The 14754-nt window shown below is 43.8% G+C and overlaps 2 protein-coding genes across 7 annotated transcripts in view; one reads left to right on the forward strand and one right to left on the reverse strand.

Moving 5' to 3' along the window:
- The window catches only part of SEC22C (SEC22 homolog C, vesicle trafficking protein), a 120084-nt gene that overhangs the window by 28317 nt on the left and 77013 nt on the right, over positions 1 to 14754 (forward strand). The gene's annotated exons all lie outside the window — the stretch shown is intronic.
- The window catches only part of NKTR (natural killer cell triggering receptor), a 37127-nt gene continuing 32594 nt past the window's right edge, over positions 10222 to 14754 (reverse strand). For 4 of the 6 annotated variants that reach the window (XM_083860163.1, XM_083860161.1, XM_083860160.1 and 1 more), the window contains 2 exons: positions 14375 to 14473; positions 10222 to 12641 (listed from right to left, as the gene is read on the reverse strand). In XM_083860163.1, the coding sequence (XP_083716289.1) occupies positions 12563 to 12641; positions 14375 to 14473 (178 nt within the window). In that variant the 3' untranslated portion in view covers positions 10222 to 12562. The remainder of the gene's footprint in view (positions 12642 to 14374; positions 14474 to 14754) is intronic. The other 2 variants (XM_083860165.1, XM_083860162.1) reach the window with 1 other exon arrangement.

The following is a 14754-nucleotide window of genomic DNA, read 5'->3' on the forward strand; positions in this document are numbered from 1 at the left end:
CTGGAGCAGGCTCCTGGCAGGACCTGTGGATCTGTGGAGGAATGAGCCCACCCTGGAGCTCCTGGCCCATGCTGGAGCTGCATCCATCACAGCCCAAATATCTGCCCAGCTGTTGGACTTCAAGAAGAGCTTATTGGGTGCAGAACTGGAGCCAGGTGAGGCTGTGCTGTGTCTCTCCACACTGCCTGGCTCAGCGTGGCTTCAGTGTCTGTGTTGATGTTGGCAGACATCATTAGAGCTGGGGCCTTGGGGGAGGTTTTCATGGAATTCTGGAATTATTTGGGCTGGAAGGAACCTTAAAGATGGTTCATTTCCAACTCCCTGCCATGGGCAGGGACACCTTCCACTCTCCCAGGGTGCTCCAAGCCCTGTCCAGCCTGGCCTTGGACACTTCCAGGGATCCTGGGGCAGGTGGGTCACCTAAAGGTGTAACAAGTGAGGAGATCATGGAGCAGCTGCCATGACCCTGCTTTTGGAGCTGGCTCTGCTCATCCCTTTGGATGAGTTACAGCAGAGCACTGCCAGGTCCTCGTTTTTGGGTGGAAAAGGGCTTATTTGGAGAGTTATTTAAGAGCAGGTTTTACGACCAAGGTCTGTGCTCTGCATGCACCGAGCCAAGCCAAGCCAAGCAGCCCAAGCCAAGTTGTCCTCACTGCTGTTGTGTTGGAGGAACAATCTCTATTAACAACTTGACTTGGCAGTTTCAACATTTTGGGGAGAGAAATATTTTTATTCTCCCACCAGGCCTTTCTCCAGCCATTATTGGCTACTGCTTTCCTGCACAAACAATTTAACCCCCGTGATGATCACGGCACTGGACAAAAGTAAATTTAGTAAAATTTCACCTTTTCCTGATAAAGCATGTGGATTCTGTGATTTAGTTAGGAAAACCACAGGATTTTACTTTTTGTTTTTAAGCCCTTCACAATAGAATTAAATAAACTATGTTTATTTGGCTGGAGAAAATGTCCTTCTGTTGTTTGAAAACTGGTGAAAAAGACAGAAAGTGAGAGGTTTCAATGGTCATTTCTCAGGATGGAAATGAGTCCAGAGTGTGGGTACAGCAGAGATTGAGTCCAGGGTTTTTCAACATCCTCCTCCACAACCTGCAGGAGCAAAAGCAGCCCCACATCTCCATTTCTGCAGGAGAGATTTGCTGAGGGCATCAAGTGCCACACTGAGGGCAAGAAACTCCAAAAGGCTCTTAAAACAAATGGAAAAGCTGAGGAGAAATTTCAAACAAGCTTTGATGTAGGAACAGATAAAGCAAAGCATCTGGAGAAAAAAGACTTGAACACTTCTTGTGCTATGTCAAGGCTGGGCCTGGCACCACGAGCTGAGATCTTGGACAGCCCCCAGAAATCACTGGCTCAGCATGTGGCCAAGGAGTGCTCAAGGTGGCAGCTGAAAAGAAACAAGAAATTGTTGTTCCTCAGCCTTCCCTGTGCACATCCAAGGCTGAAGGCATCACTTTGCTGCTGCAGGAAACCCTGATGTGTCCTCATTTCAATTACTCTGTACCCTGATCTCCAAGTGGAGTGAGGAGGTGTTGGAGAGGAAAAAAGAACAATTTAGTGACTACTGAGAAGGGGCAGCTGCTTTACAAGGTGAGATGGCAGCTCAGGATTGTTCAGCCTGGAGAAGGGAAGGCTCATGAACCAGGAGCAGAAAATCCTGGAGGTAATGAGGTCAGTGAAATGTGAGATTATTGATCAAATTATAGAGATCATAGAATCCTATGGTTTGAGTTGGAAAGGGACCTTAAAGCTCATCCCATTCCACCCCCTGCCATGGGCAGGGACACCACCCACTAGACCAGGCTGGTCTTGGAGTGTTGCCTCCTTTTGCTTCAGGAAAACACCAAAAAGGTTTGGTAACACATAGAGATGGGGCAGTTACGGGAGCAGACTCTGTCAAATGCACTTGGATCACTGCTCACCACCTGCAGACTTCATCAGTCAGGAGCAATAAACTCCATCCCTCTTCCAACACACATTCCAAAGGTGGATCAAACAGTTCGTGCGTTCTCCTGTGCAAAGTTTGCCCCTTAGTTTAGGATGGACATTGAGTGCTGTGTCCAGTTCTGGGTGTCTCAGTTTAGGAAGAACATTGAGATGCTTGAGTGCATCCAGAGGAGGCAACAAGGCTGGTGAAGGACTTCGGAAACAAACCATATGAAGAACAACTGAGGGAGCTGGGGTTGTTCAGCCTGGAGAAAAGGAGACTGAGGTGACCTTATCACTCTCTACAACTCCCTGAAAGGTGGCTGTGCTCAGGTGGGGTTGGTCTCTTTCTCCAGGCAGCAACTGACAGAAGGAGAGGACACAGTCTCATGTTGCGTCAAGGGAAATATAGGTTGGATATTAAGAAGTTTTTTAATGGAAAGAGTGATTAAATACTGGAATGATCTGCCTGGGGAGGTGGTGGAGTCACCATCCCTGGATGTGTTTAATGAAATACTGGATATGGCACTTGGTTTAGTTGAGGTGTCAGGGCTGGGTTGGACCCGATGATCTTGGAGGTCTCTTCCAAGCTGCTCATTCTGTGATTCTGTGAAAGTTAAAGACGGAATTCCTGTGACAGCTCTGAAGGGCGTTGGTGTCACCCCCAGGCTTTGCCAGGTGTGGATCTGCACGGTCTGCCCAGCACGGGGCTGGCAGCTCAAAGGCAGCTTTGCATATCAAAGGAGAACGCGGTGAGAAGCAGCTTTTCATTAGTCAGGAAGTTATAAATTGATACCTTGATTGAAATAATTATCAAGAATTACAGGAAATACCCGGAGATGCATTTATATTCAAGAGAGTCTCCAGGGAGTTGGGGAAACTTTGCCCCGAGGAGTTTCTGTTTGGGGATGCAGCACTGCAAAATGAAGCCCCACCTTTCAAACCCCCACTATCAATCCTGCCTTTTACCTGTTTTCTTAGAACAGATCCTTATTTTCTCTTCTTTAGATAATCCTGATTTTTAAAGCTGCGCTGGAAGTGCTGGAGTTGCAAAGCAGATATATGGGAACTGCAATAATTTCACAGCCCTTTCTATCCCCTCTGGCTTTTAGGATTCCCTGGAATCCACAGGGAACTGCCCATCATAACAGGAGTATCCAGAGAAGTTGTGGCTGCTCCTGGATCCCTGGAAGTGTCCTGAACTGGTCTTGGAGCAACCTGGGATAGTGGAAGGTGTCCCTGCCCATGGCAGGGCATGGAATGGGATGAGTTTTAAAGTTCCTTCCAACCCAAACCATTCTAGGATTCTGTGAAATTGATGACATGAAAGACAAGAAACCATCTCACTCTGTAAATATTCATATACAGGAAGCATCCAATGAGTTTTCCTCCCTTGCCTAAGCCATGTTATATAATGCTCCAGACAAAACCAAAAATAAAAACAGAACAAAACAAAACCAAACAAAACCCCAAACAAATAAAAAAACAACAAAAAAACACAACAAAAACCCACAAACAAACCAACCAACCAACCAAAAAAAAAAAAAAAAACAAAAAAACAAACAAAAAAAAACAACAACAACAAAAAAAAACAAACAAAAAAAACCCACAAAAAACCAAACACAAAAAAACAAAAGAAGAAAAAAATCCAGGATGAAGAACATACAGAAATAATCTGATTTATATTAGTGCCAAAATCCCCCATTAACTGCTGGTTTTTGTGCTGAAATATTCAGCAGAGAAGGTTCCCTGCCCAAGGCAGATGGAGTGGATGACCTTTTAGGGTCCCCTTCCAACACAGGGTTTTCCATAATTCTATGATCCCAAGGATGCAGGGGTGAAGTGAAGGCCTCAAGGAGGTGTCTCGGGGTAGGAAGCTCAGCTTTTCAAGGATAAATTTTCAGGAGGGTTTAGAACCACCAAGGCTCCAAGGGTGGGTGTGGAAAAGAAGCCATGGGCACCTTCAGCCACATTTTTTTTTTGTAAGACACAAATCCAGGAGCTGAAGTCAGACAAGCTGAAGTTCAAATTAAAGATTTGATTTTAAGATTGATGCCAGGCAGGCCCTCCTCACATCCCTGCAGCTCCAGCACAGCTGGAAAGGAGGGAGGATGGCAGGGACAGATGACACTGAGCCAGAAGAAAGCAGCGCTGGAAGGAGGGAACGTTGCTCGCTGGAGTTATTTGTGATCCACCAGGAAAGCCAGGAGATACACAGCCTGGGACTCCCTGGGGATCTGTCCCAGGCCTGCCACTGCTCAAAATATTTTTTTAATAATTACTTGCATGAATAGAAAATTTGCTTCTTACAGCTGCAAATGATGCCGAGCCGGGAGGGACTTGGAGAGCTTTGGAGGATGGGCTGGGACTTCAAAACAATCTTGACGCAGTGGAGAATTAGGCTGAGAAAAAAAACCAAAACCAACAAAATAGTCTGCAATTTAGGAGAAACAAAGGGAAAATGCTGCTTGTATAAGAGGAGATGGGCTGCAGAGCACGGCCTGGGAAGGGAATGGGGGAGCAGGGATGCGGCAGAGGCGTCACATCCCAGCCTGGGATGAGCAGCCCTGAGGGAAAAGCAGAAAACCACAGGCAAGAGCAGGTGAATTGTTGCCTGCAGGACACGTGGAGTGGTGGTTTAGATCCGTGTGGCTCCATGGATCCTCACCAGGAATGGGTTGTCTGCATAAATATGGAGATTCGGGGGGGTTGTGAGCTGCACTCCAGGGGTTAATCAATCTCAGAAGCTGGAAAAAAGAAATCAAAACCAACTCACCTAAACTCCAAAACCCCCTCGAAGCTTCCCCAAAATAATCAAAGGACTTGGAGTTATTTATTGCAGAGAAGATCAGCTTTGGGCAAGAGCTACCTTGCTACCTTAGACCTTTTACAAATATTTAAGGCAGTCTGTTCTCTTCTGTTTAAATATTTACAGGGGCTTGGAGTGACAGGACAAAGGGGAATGGATTCACACTGCCAGAAGGTTAGATGGGATATTGGAAAGGAATTCTTCCCTGTGACGTTGCTGAGGGGTTGGAATAGAATTCCCAGAGAAGCTGTGGCTGCCCCTGGATCCCTGAAAGTGTCCAAGGCCAGGCTGGAGAGGGCTTGGAGCTGCCTGGGATAGTGGAAGGTGTCCCTGAACATGCCAAAGGGTGGCACTGGATGGGCTTTAAGGTCCCTTTCAACCCAAACCATTCTGAGATCCTCTGATTTTATTAGAAGGAAACAGGTCATTCTCTTCCTCTCTGTGACCAGCAGTGATGGGCTTATGCAACAGAAAAGGAGCTTTAATTTAGACAGCAACAACAACAACAACAACAAAAAGAAAAGTGGAGAGTTTGTCTTGGTTTGGTTTTGGATTTTTTTTTTTTTAATAGAGTGCGTAGTTCAGGCAATTTTGGTTTTGGCAGCCCAACTGCACAGTATCAGCCCTGATTTTTTTATTTTTTTTTTTTAAATTTTTTTTTTTTTTTTTGTAGATTGGTTGGATAAGAACTGCTGTGATTTATACAGCTGGAGTTGATCCTGACTCTGCAAAGGAGGAAACTGTGCAGAGCTGAAAAGGTCCCTTTTTGCCATGTTCTCTGGCACGAACTCCCTGTGAAAGGTGTCAGCTCAGATCTATTCATGGAAATGAAGGATGGGCATGGAATCTATGCAGCTTCCTGCAGAAAGTCAGGAGGAAATCCATTGCTAAAGCTGGATTTCTCCATCAATATGTGAGGTTTTGTTACAGAGAGCGGTTTTGAAAAAACAGAATTTTTTCTTTTTTTGCTTTGTTTTCCCCCCTGGTTTAATAGAAGGGAGGTGTATTTCTACACTCTTGGAATCAAAAATCACACCCGAGACCCAGCCAGGCAGGTTTGGTTTGAGATGATGTGAGCTCATATTCCCACACTCCCTACTGTTGACCAAATTTTCCTTAGACAGCTCTCACTTCTGTAATAACCAATCCTGCCAAGTCCAGAAGGGAATCACATCCTCACAGCAACCTGTGAGCTCTCAGCAGCTGAGAATTGTTCCAGAGGATACTCAGTGCCTTTGGTGGCACAGAGAAACCAAAGTGCCCCTCAAAGTCTCTGGAAGGGCTCCCACTCACCAGCCCTGCTTCCCACAGATGAGAACAACCAGTCCTTGCTATCCTCCCTCTCTCTTTGGTTTGTTTGGGTTTTTTTTACAATTTTTCATTTTTAAAAGGAGCAATTGCTTGTCACAAAGGGAAATATCTGAGCTTTGAAGAAGGGAGAGGTAAGGCCCAGGGTGTAGAGCCCATGGGCTGAGGGTGATTCCTGTTCAGCCAGAGGTGAAGAACCTGTGGATCTGTGTGGAATATTAGAGTTCCAACATGTTCCCTAAAATCATCACAGAATCCCAGAATGGGTTGGAAGGAATCTAAAAGCCCATCCCAGTGCCACCCCCTGCCATGGGCAGGGACACCTTCCACTATCCCAGGGTGCTCCAAGCCCTGTCCAACCTGGCCTTGGACACTTCCAGGGATCCAGGGGAAGCCACAGCTTCTTTGGGAAACTTTTTCCAGGGCCTCACCACCCTCACAGCCAAGACTTTATTCCTAATATCCAACCTATACCTATTCTCTCTCTGTTTAAAGCCATTTCCCCCCATCCTGTCACTCCAGGCCCTTGAAAAGTCTCTCTCTGTTGTTCCTGTAGCTCCTCCAGGCACTGGGAGGCCACAGTGAGGTCACCCTGGAGTTTGTCCCCTCCAGGCTGAACAATCCCAGCCCCTGCAGCCTTTCCTGGGTGCCAAACAACGATGGCACTTGGGGAGCAGCAGCTGCTCTGTGCCAGTGACACCAGGTGACACCAGCAGCTCATGGGGACATCCCTGAGCAGCCCCAACCACAGGGACTGATCTGTCCCTTCAGGGGAGACACTGGGAGTAAGGGAAATGAAGTGATAGGGGATATAATATCTAAAATTGACATTACTTATCAAACATTTTTGGGTTTTTGTTTTTAATCTTTATGCCAAAACATTTGTCCCTCTCAATGGAACGGGTTTGTTCTCATTCTTTCTTAAAGATCCTGTTTCTGCTGATTGATTCATCTCACATTCCCAAGAGCCAGGTGTTTCTTCTGGAAGTGCAGCAATCTTTGCCCTGTCTCCTTCACGAGGACTTTGCCAACTCTCCTCATGATTTTTCATTAGCCAAAATCCATTGGGGTAAAGTTACGTGGATGCTGCCCAAGGGAGTGGCCAAGGCACCAAGGAGAGGGGAAGGATCTTCCTCATCCTCCCTCACTGGGTACACCACGAGCTGGAAGAAAAAGACACCCCAAGAGGGAGGGCAGCCCCTTCCTGTCTGAAGGAATTAATTAAGAAATTTCACAGCCTGAGGCCAGGGCTGGGACACAATGGCAGAGTGGGAGCTACAAGTGTTCACAAGCTGTGTGGAGCTCAGAGCTCTCCGTGTCAGAACCACAGAATCCTGAAGGTTGGAAAAGAGCTCCAAGATCGAGTCCAAGCATTACCCCAACACTGCCCTGGTCACCACAAATCCTGTCCCCAAGTGCCACATCCACAGTTTTTTTTGAGTGTTTACAGGGCTGGTGATTCCACCACTGCTCTGGGCAGCCCCTTCCCATGCCTGACCACCCTTTCCATGAGAAATTTTCCCTGATATCAAATCCAAACCTCCCCTGGCCCAGCCTGAGGTTGTTCCCTCTCCTTCTGTCCCTGTTCCCTGAGAGCAGATCCCAAATCCCCTCTGGCTGTCCCCTCCTGTCAGAGAGTTGTGTAGAGCCACAAGGTCCCCCCTGAGCCTCCTTTTCTCCAGGCTGAGCCCCTTTCCCAGCTCCCTCAGCCTCTCCTAGTGCTCCAGACCCTTCCCCAACTTCATTCCCTTCCCTGGACATACCCCTCAATGTTTCTTGTGGTGAGGGGCCCAACCTTGCACACGAAATTCCAGGTGCAAAGTCAGAGATAAGGACATTCCTGTCCCTGGGCTGCACCCCATTCTTGCAAGGACAGATACACAGCAGCAATATCAATTAATCCCAAATTAGTGCCAATCCCTTCTTTGTGCACCCACCATGCAGAAATTTATTACCTTTATGAAAAAACTTCCCCAAATCTGGCCCTCTGATTTCACTCACACAATCCCATCCACTTCTCAGGGATTACAAGGATATGACAAAATTCAGGCCTGGGTCCCTTTAATTGTTCAGATGATTTGTAAGCAGTTTTAATGTACCAGGTGGAAAATCATTCCTGTTTCACCAGCACCTAAAATATAATTATTTCCATGGCTGTGAAGCAGGGGCGGGGCACACAGAGCTTGATCTCCTCCTGATTTAAATCCCAGGCAGCAGCTCCCTTTGGGAATGACACCAGATGGGATTCCAGGGTGCAGCTCAAGGTCATCCAAACACTCTGCTCTGCTCTAAACTGCGAGTGGGATCATCAGGAACCACACAAAGCCAGAAGAGAAATTTAATCCACTGCCACAGACCCAGAGATCCTCGGGAAGAGCACTGGGAATGCTCCTTCCCCTCGAGTTGAAGGACACAAATAGCCCTTGGTTGGAAGTGATAGAGTGGGAAGGAAATCTCTTGGCACAGAGGTATGGCAGGGAAAGTGTGTTCATGCTGTGGCTCTGTAAATCTGTGATTTAAAAGAGGAGAGGCAGATGGTTCATTTAATATTGTCTCATTTAAGACAAGGCACTCACCTGCAACTGAAGACTGAGCCACTCCACAATATCCTGTGGATAACCTATTCCCAAAACAACCCCAGACCTGTATACCAAACCTTGCTTAGAGCTTTTTTTTTTTTTTTTTTTTTTTCTTTTTGATGAAATCACTCCTAATTGAGCACTAATTTCACTTCATTGCAGGATTTCAGACCTGTTTCAATCCCGAGCAATCCATGCCTGGGTGTCACCACTCTATTTTTACCCAGCACTGCTCCAGCCCTGCCTCCAGAGCTGCCTCAAGGTGACAGTGTGACCTCCACAGCAGCAGCAGCACCTGAGAGCAGCCCTGGGATCCCCAGGATTGACTCCTGCAGGGAATATGGCTCTGGAAGCATTAAAAACAATGTGTTCTTAAAGGAAAGGTTGCTGACTACTTCTAACACTCTGTTAGGGGGGGATTCTGCCCCTTCAGCCCACCCTGCTGAGCTGTACCCAGCTCTAGGGTCACTGGAGCTGCAGGAATGAGACCAGAGGAGGACACAGGGATATTCCAAGGGCTGGAGTCTTTCTGCTCTGGAGCCAGGCTGGGAGAGCTGGGAATGTTCACCTGGAAAAGGATCCAGGGAGAGCTCAGAGCCCCTTTCAGGCACTGAAGGGGCTCCAGGAGAGCTGGAGAGGACAAGGGATGGAGGGACAGGACACAGGGAATGGCTTCAAACTGAAAGAGGATTGGGTTAAATGAGACAACGGGAAGAAATTGCCAATTTTCTCTGCAATGGCACAGGTTCCCAGAGAAGCTGTGGCTGTCCCTGGATCCCTGGAAGTGTCCAAGGCCAGGCTGGATGGGGTTTCGAGCAGCCTGGGACAGCAGGAGTTGTCCCTGCCCATGGCAGGGGTGGCACTGGATGGGCTTTAAGATCCCTGTTGAGGTCCCTTCCAACCAAGTCATTCCATGACAAGCTGGTTTATGCTGCCCTATGACACAAGTGTCCAACACTCACTATTTTACCTGCTCTGTGGTGGTGCCACTCCCCCTCCAAGGTCAGGCAGTGCCAGGTTATCCAGATCACACTGAAAACCAAGGAACCACCTCCCTTCATCCTTTTAACCTCAGACCCAGGAAATTCCTCTTTCCCTCATGCCAAAGGCAGCAAATTCCAGTTTCTGTGGAACAGAAGGTCTGAAAGACTAAAGGATCAGTCTGCAAGCCACCACATCTGCTGCCATGGACTAATAGCACATTTCCAATATTCTGAGGAAATGTGTATTTGGCAAAGGAGATTTAGCAGAGTGGATATGCTCAGCCCTTTCCCAGATTTCCGTGGAGATCTGTTAAGTGTTTCTTTTCACTGAGGAGAGGAACCTTTTATAGATCTCGAGGAAATGGCCAGACCTCAAATCACTTGGAAATTTCAAAATATTTGTTCCTCCAATGACTATTATGTAAACCCAGAGTCCTGCTGAGAAATCGTTCCCCTATGTAGGTCAAGAAAAGGAAAAGCAACTTTGTGTCTGAGTCTTGCAAGGGACAAAAACGAATTCTGAAAGTGTATTTTTAATGTTCCTGCCTGTTTCCTTCAAGCAGCACCACCAGATTTTCCCAGATGTAGAGAAAACAGCATTTGCAGATATGTACAAAAGTTTATTTTACAAACAGCAACTACTTTGGAATAGCAAAATTGCAAAAACATAGAGCAGCGTTAGAAAACCAGCTCAGGGGGACATTTTCTATCTGAAGCACAATTTAACAGACTTCACTAAGTAAAAATACCCCCAACCCTTCCCTCAACCCCTCCCCAACCATTCTCTACCTGGTGGAATTTCTTTATAAACTTTTGACTGAAGATATGAAAGACTTTAGTGACAGTGCAGTAATTTTTGATAACTACAATTAATTGTTTGACTGTATTTCCATTAACTTTTCCTGGCCTTAAAAAATCAAATCAGTCCTGAAATATGATAAAAATCTGATCCTGGAGCAATATTTTCACTAACAGGTATTGAATAGTAATGGTTCTGTTTGTATATTTTGTAAACTCTAGTTCTATTTTCTTAGTAAGGGGAAAAAAACCAAGTTACAGTTGTAGTGAAAATGATGAAACAACAACAAGTATCACTGAAATATTTGCTCAGGACTCAGAGGTGGCTGCTGCTGTTAGAAACACATCTGTAAACGTATCCTGACTTGGATATTAAATGTATTTAATGCTAAAAAGCATAAGAAGTTTACCAAAGGGTGGCAAAGTTGCAGGCACACACTTTGTCACTAAACTTGGAGTGTAGGAAAGGGGTAAGAGCAGAGTTTTGGGTACTTCTAGGAAAGTGAAAAACCTCCATGGCCAATTCATTTTCAGGAACGTGCTGTGGGTGGGCAGAAACGGAGGGAATCATCAGCATCTCCCTTTGAACTTGTTTTTCATATTTCATAAGTGCACCAAAAATTCATTGAATTTGGGGGAGCTTAATTCAATCAAAGAGAGAAGGAACTGATGCCTCAGCGAGAAATTACCGCTTTTAATTTTCAAAGCTACTGGGTCCTGATGAGATTAAGAAAAAAAATCATTTCCAATATTTGAAAATGAGGAAATGAAAGCATCTCCAAATATTACAGAAAGTCAGTAATGGAAACTGTTATGGTACAACAGTGCTTGTTAGCTCTAATCAAACCACATTTGTTTTGTCACTACGACCCCAATTTTCAGGTTACATTATGCCATTAAAAAATCTGGTTCTCAGTACACAACTTTCTGAACCACCCCCAAAGAACTTTACAGATTTTAAATCAACTCAATCAGAATATTGCAAGAATTACTCAATGGTCTTCAGCCTGAATCTTTTTTTTTTTTTTTTTTGCAAATCATTTGCCTGTAACCTAAGAGTAATTTTTGGTACTAAACTTCACTTGGAAAATATTGTCCGTGTTTTTTATGAGGCATCCCAGTATTTTTGTAGTCCTGCTTTAACAAGATATAGTTCAATATCTGCAATATCAGTATCTGATATTCCTTGTGGTGAATGGGATACAGAGCTTTTAGAAAGGATGTTTTATAAAGGAACCTTTATGGCTGGTTTTCTCAAAAAATTATCATCATGTCAGTTTTTGAAAGAGTGCTTTGGACAAGCTCATGGTTTACCACATTCAAAATGTGTTGAAGCATGCCAAGCACTGTAATAGGAACTGAAATCAAAGTCAGGAAGTGTTTAGAAACACTTTTTTTAGTTTCTGAAGGACATGGCTGTTTATCACAAAATTCCTCTTTCAAACATAAAAAGTTTAGACAAGTTGGATATTAAGCTCCAAACTCATTCATCACACTTTTGCTCACTGCTTGTCAGTTTGACAATTCCCACTGTGTATCATCTCACCTTTTCCAGCAGAATTCTGGAACATCACAGTTCAGGAGGGATTAAGACAGAGTGGCAGGCTTTGTTTTCCTCACCTATATCCTGTATAGAATGCAATAATCAACAATCAAGACAGCATGGAAACAGCTTCCAGCAATAAAAAAAAAGCATTTTCATCAACTAGAAATGGCAGCCTTTTTAAGAAATTGACTTCACAGTTTAATAGTTGCTAGCACATCTTTCCTAAGGTGTTTTATAAAGAAACTTGAAGACAGTCCTGACTGCTGCACCCAAAAAAGTGGCAGCAGCAATTCACCTAAGTGTCATTCATGGCTTGGAAAAGCTGATTCAAGGAAACCAAACCGGGGTGGTTTTTTTTATTATTATTTTGTAAAAGTTGCATTTGACATTAAAAAAAAATAAAAAATAACATCAGCTGTCGAGCTCAGTCCTTCTCTCTGTAAGCAGAGTTGAGTTCACCGTTAAACGGGAAAGTTTCAGCTAATTCAGCAAACAACCTTCACTCCTTCACTTGTGACACTGTCAGAACAGTTTTGTTTTTGAATGTAACACTGAAAAGATTCTGGAATCCAGTTTCCATCCTCAAAGGAACGTCCTCAGCTGTATCTGCTGCTCTCACTGGGGCTCCTGTTGTTGGAGTAGCTGCGGTCGCTGTCGCTGTCGGAGCCATAGGACCTGAAAGAAGAAAAAAAAGATTTAAATGCCCTCAAAGCTGCAGTTTGAGCTTCACATTTAAAATTGTATCATGTCAAAAAGCTGTCACAGATAAAAAAAACACACCAGTCTTTTACAGGATTGTATTTCTTTTTAAGTGAAGTATTCATTAAAGGACACCCAAAATGGAAATGATCATTAACTCCATATGATGAAAATTTTGTGCAACTCAAGTCAAAGTGTTTGTAACTTCTTGCTTTCTCTGTTACAGCTAAAAACTATCCAAAATGAATGTTTTAATATAAAAGCTAATTGAGCTGAGTGAGAAGTGTATTCTAACTGTATCCACTAAGTGGAATTTCACACTGCAAGCATTTCTCAATTAGGATAATTTCACAAATCCTTGATTTATATATTTTATTTTCTTGTTTGAAGGAGGGTCTTAAAAATTAGGCCCCATAACCACAACAGAAGTGCATTTGTGTGTCTCCAGTGTGGAAATTGTATTTAAAATGTTTTGGCTCCTCCAGACAAATTCCAAGCTCAGCACCTGGCCAAATGTCAACACAGAGCCCAGATGGTTTCAGACAAGCCACAGGACACGTTCAAATTACACAGAACAAGCTTTCAGAGATTTTCCAGCCTCCTGCCTGTAAGGGAAGCTTTCTAAGTGAAAGGTGAGCATTTCCTAATCCCACACTGTTTCTCTGAAGCTCCTGAACATAGTAAAGCAATGGTTTTTAAGTTTATTTCCACATTCTTCATTAAATCTCATTTATTTTCCCTCCGACACAAGGTAAAAGTTGTCTTGTGCAAACAGGTGAGAGCAAAATTCCATTAAGAGTTGGTATAAAGCTGTGAAAAAATTCATATGAGGAGAGGATGAAAATGTACAGTAGTCTTAGAAACCTGATTTATGACTAATAGGGGACATATTAAAAGGTATAAAACAAATCATCAGTGATATTAAATATCACTGCAACTCTCCATCCAGATCTCTGATCTCTGTGAAATGTGCTCACTTACACTTATATATCCCCTAGACTGCAGAGAATAAGATTTATTCTAAACTCATCAGATTTGCAGGTAAAAATATTCTTTCAAAATACATCCTATGTAGTTAAATTAGCAAAACCTTTAATTTCTTTTCCAGATTGTTTTAAATCCACGTCTACAGCACAACTAAAAAGAATTTACCATCCAGTGGAATTCTCTGCATACCAGGCACCTTTTAATCCATTACAGAGCACTTGATTTAAACCTTGTGAGGTATGTGGGTTTTAAGAAACACTTAATTATTATTAAAAAAAACCCAAATCATAGAATCATTAAGGTTGGCAAAGACCTTTGAGATAACCAAGTCCAATGGTCAACCCAGCCCCAGTATCTTCATTATTAAACCATTATATAAACTATTAAAATGCCATTTCCACAAGTTTTTAACACTTCCAGGGATGGGGATTTTATAATTTCCCTGGGAAACTGTGCCAATTTTGAATACATGGATACAATGAACTAGAAATCAACTTTTTCTTATCCTGGTTGTTTCCCCATCCTCATATTTGCAATGTCACAATTTCCAGCTTCCTCACTCACACGCACACTCTGATTCTAATTAGAATTTGGTTTGAATTATTGCTTTTGCTGAGTGTAGTTCTTATTCTTACAGGGAAAAAAACAGCACTGTGGGCTTGTTAAACATCCTCTGTTTGTGTTCAGCAAATCCTTGTGCACCAAGGCAGGGTCAGACTCACCTGGATCTCCTGTCGTAGCTCCGAGATCTGCGGTAGCTGTCGCTCCTCTTGCTCCTGCTCCGGCTCCTGCTGTAGTAACTGTCATAGGTGTAGGACCTGCTTTAAAGGGGGGAGAAAGTAATTGTGAATTCACCATTTCTGGTCTAAAATGCTGTTTAAAATGCTGGTTTAAAGGATATTTATATAGAGACATGAAGGGCTGTATAGAAATTACTTTTGAGGATGTGGCGAACAATTCTACACTTTATAAAGGTTTTGACACAACAATCTTCAAACTCACAGGAAAAATCTCAGATTTTATTAGGAAGGTCATACTAAACATTTATGAAGTTTTGTGCTTTCTCTTTTTTTTCTAGTAAAATTCTTGTTTGCTGATGCTT

This window comes from Zosterops lateralis, assembly GCF_965231275.1.
Source record: "Zosterops lateralis genome assembly, chromosome: 1".
Classification (NCBI taxonomy): Eukaryota; Metazoa; Chordata; class Aves; order Passeriformes; family Zosteropidae; genus Zosterops; species Zosterops lateralis.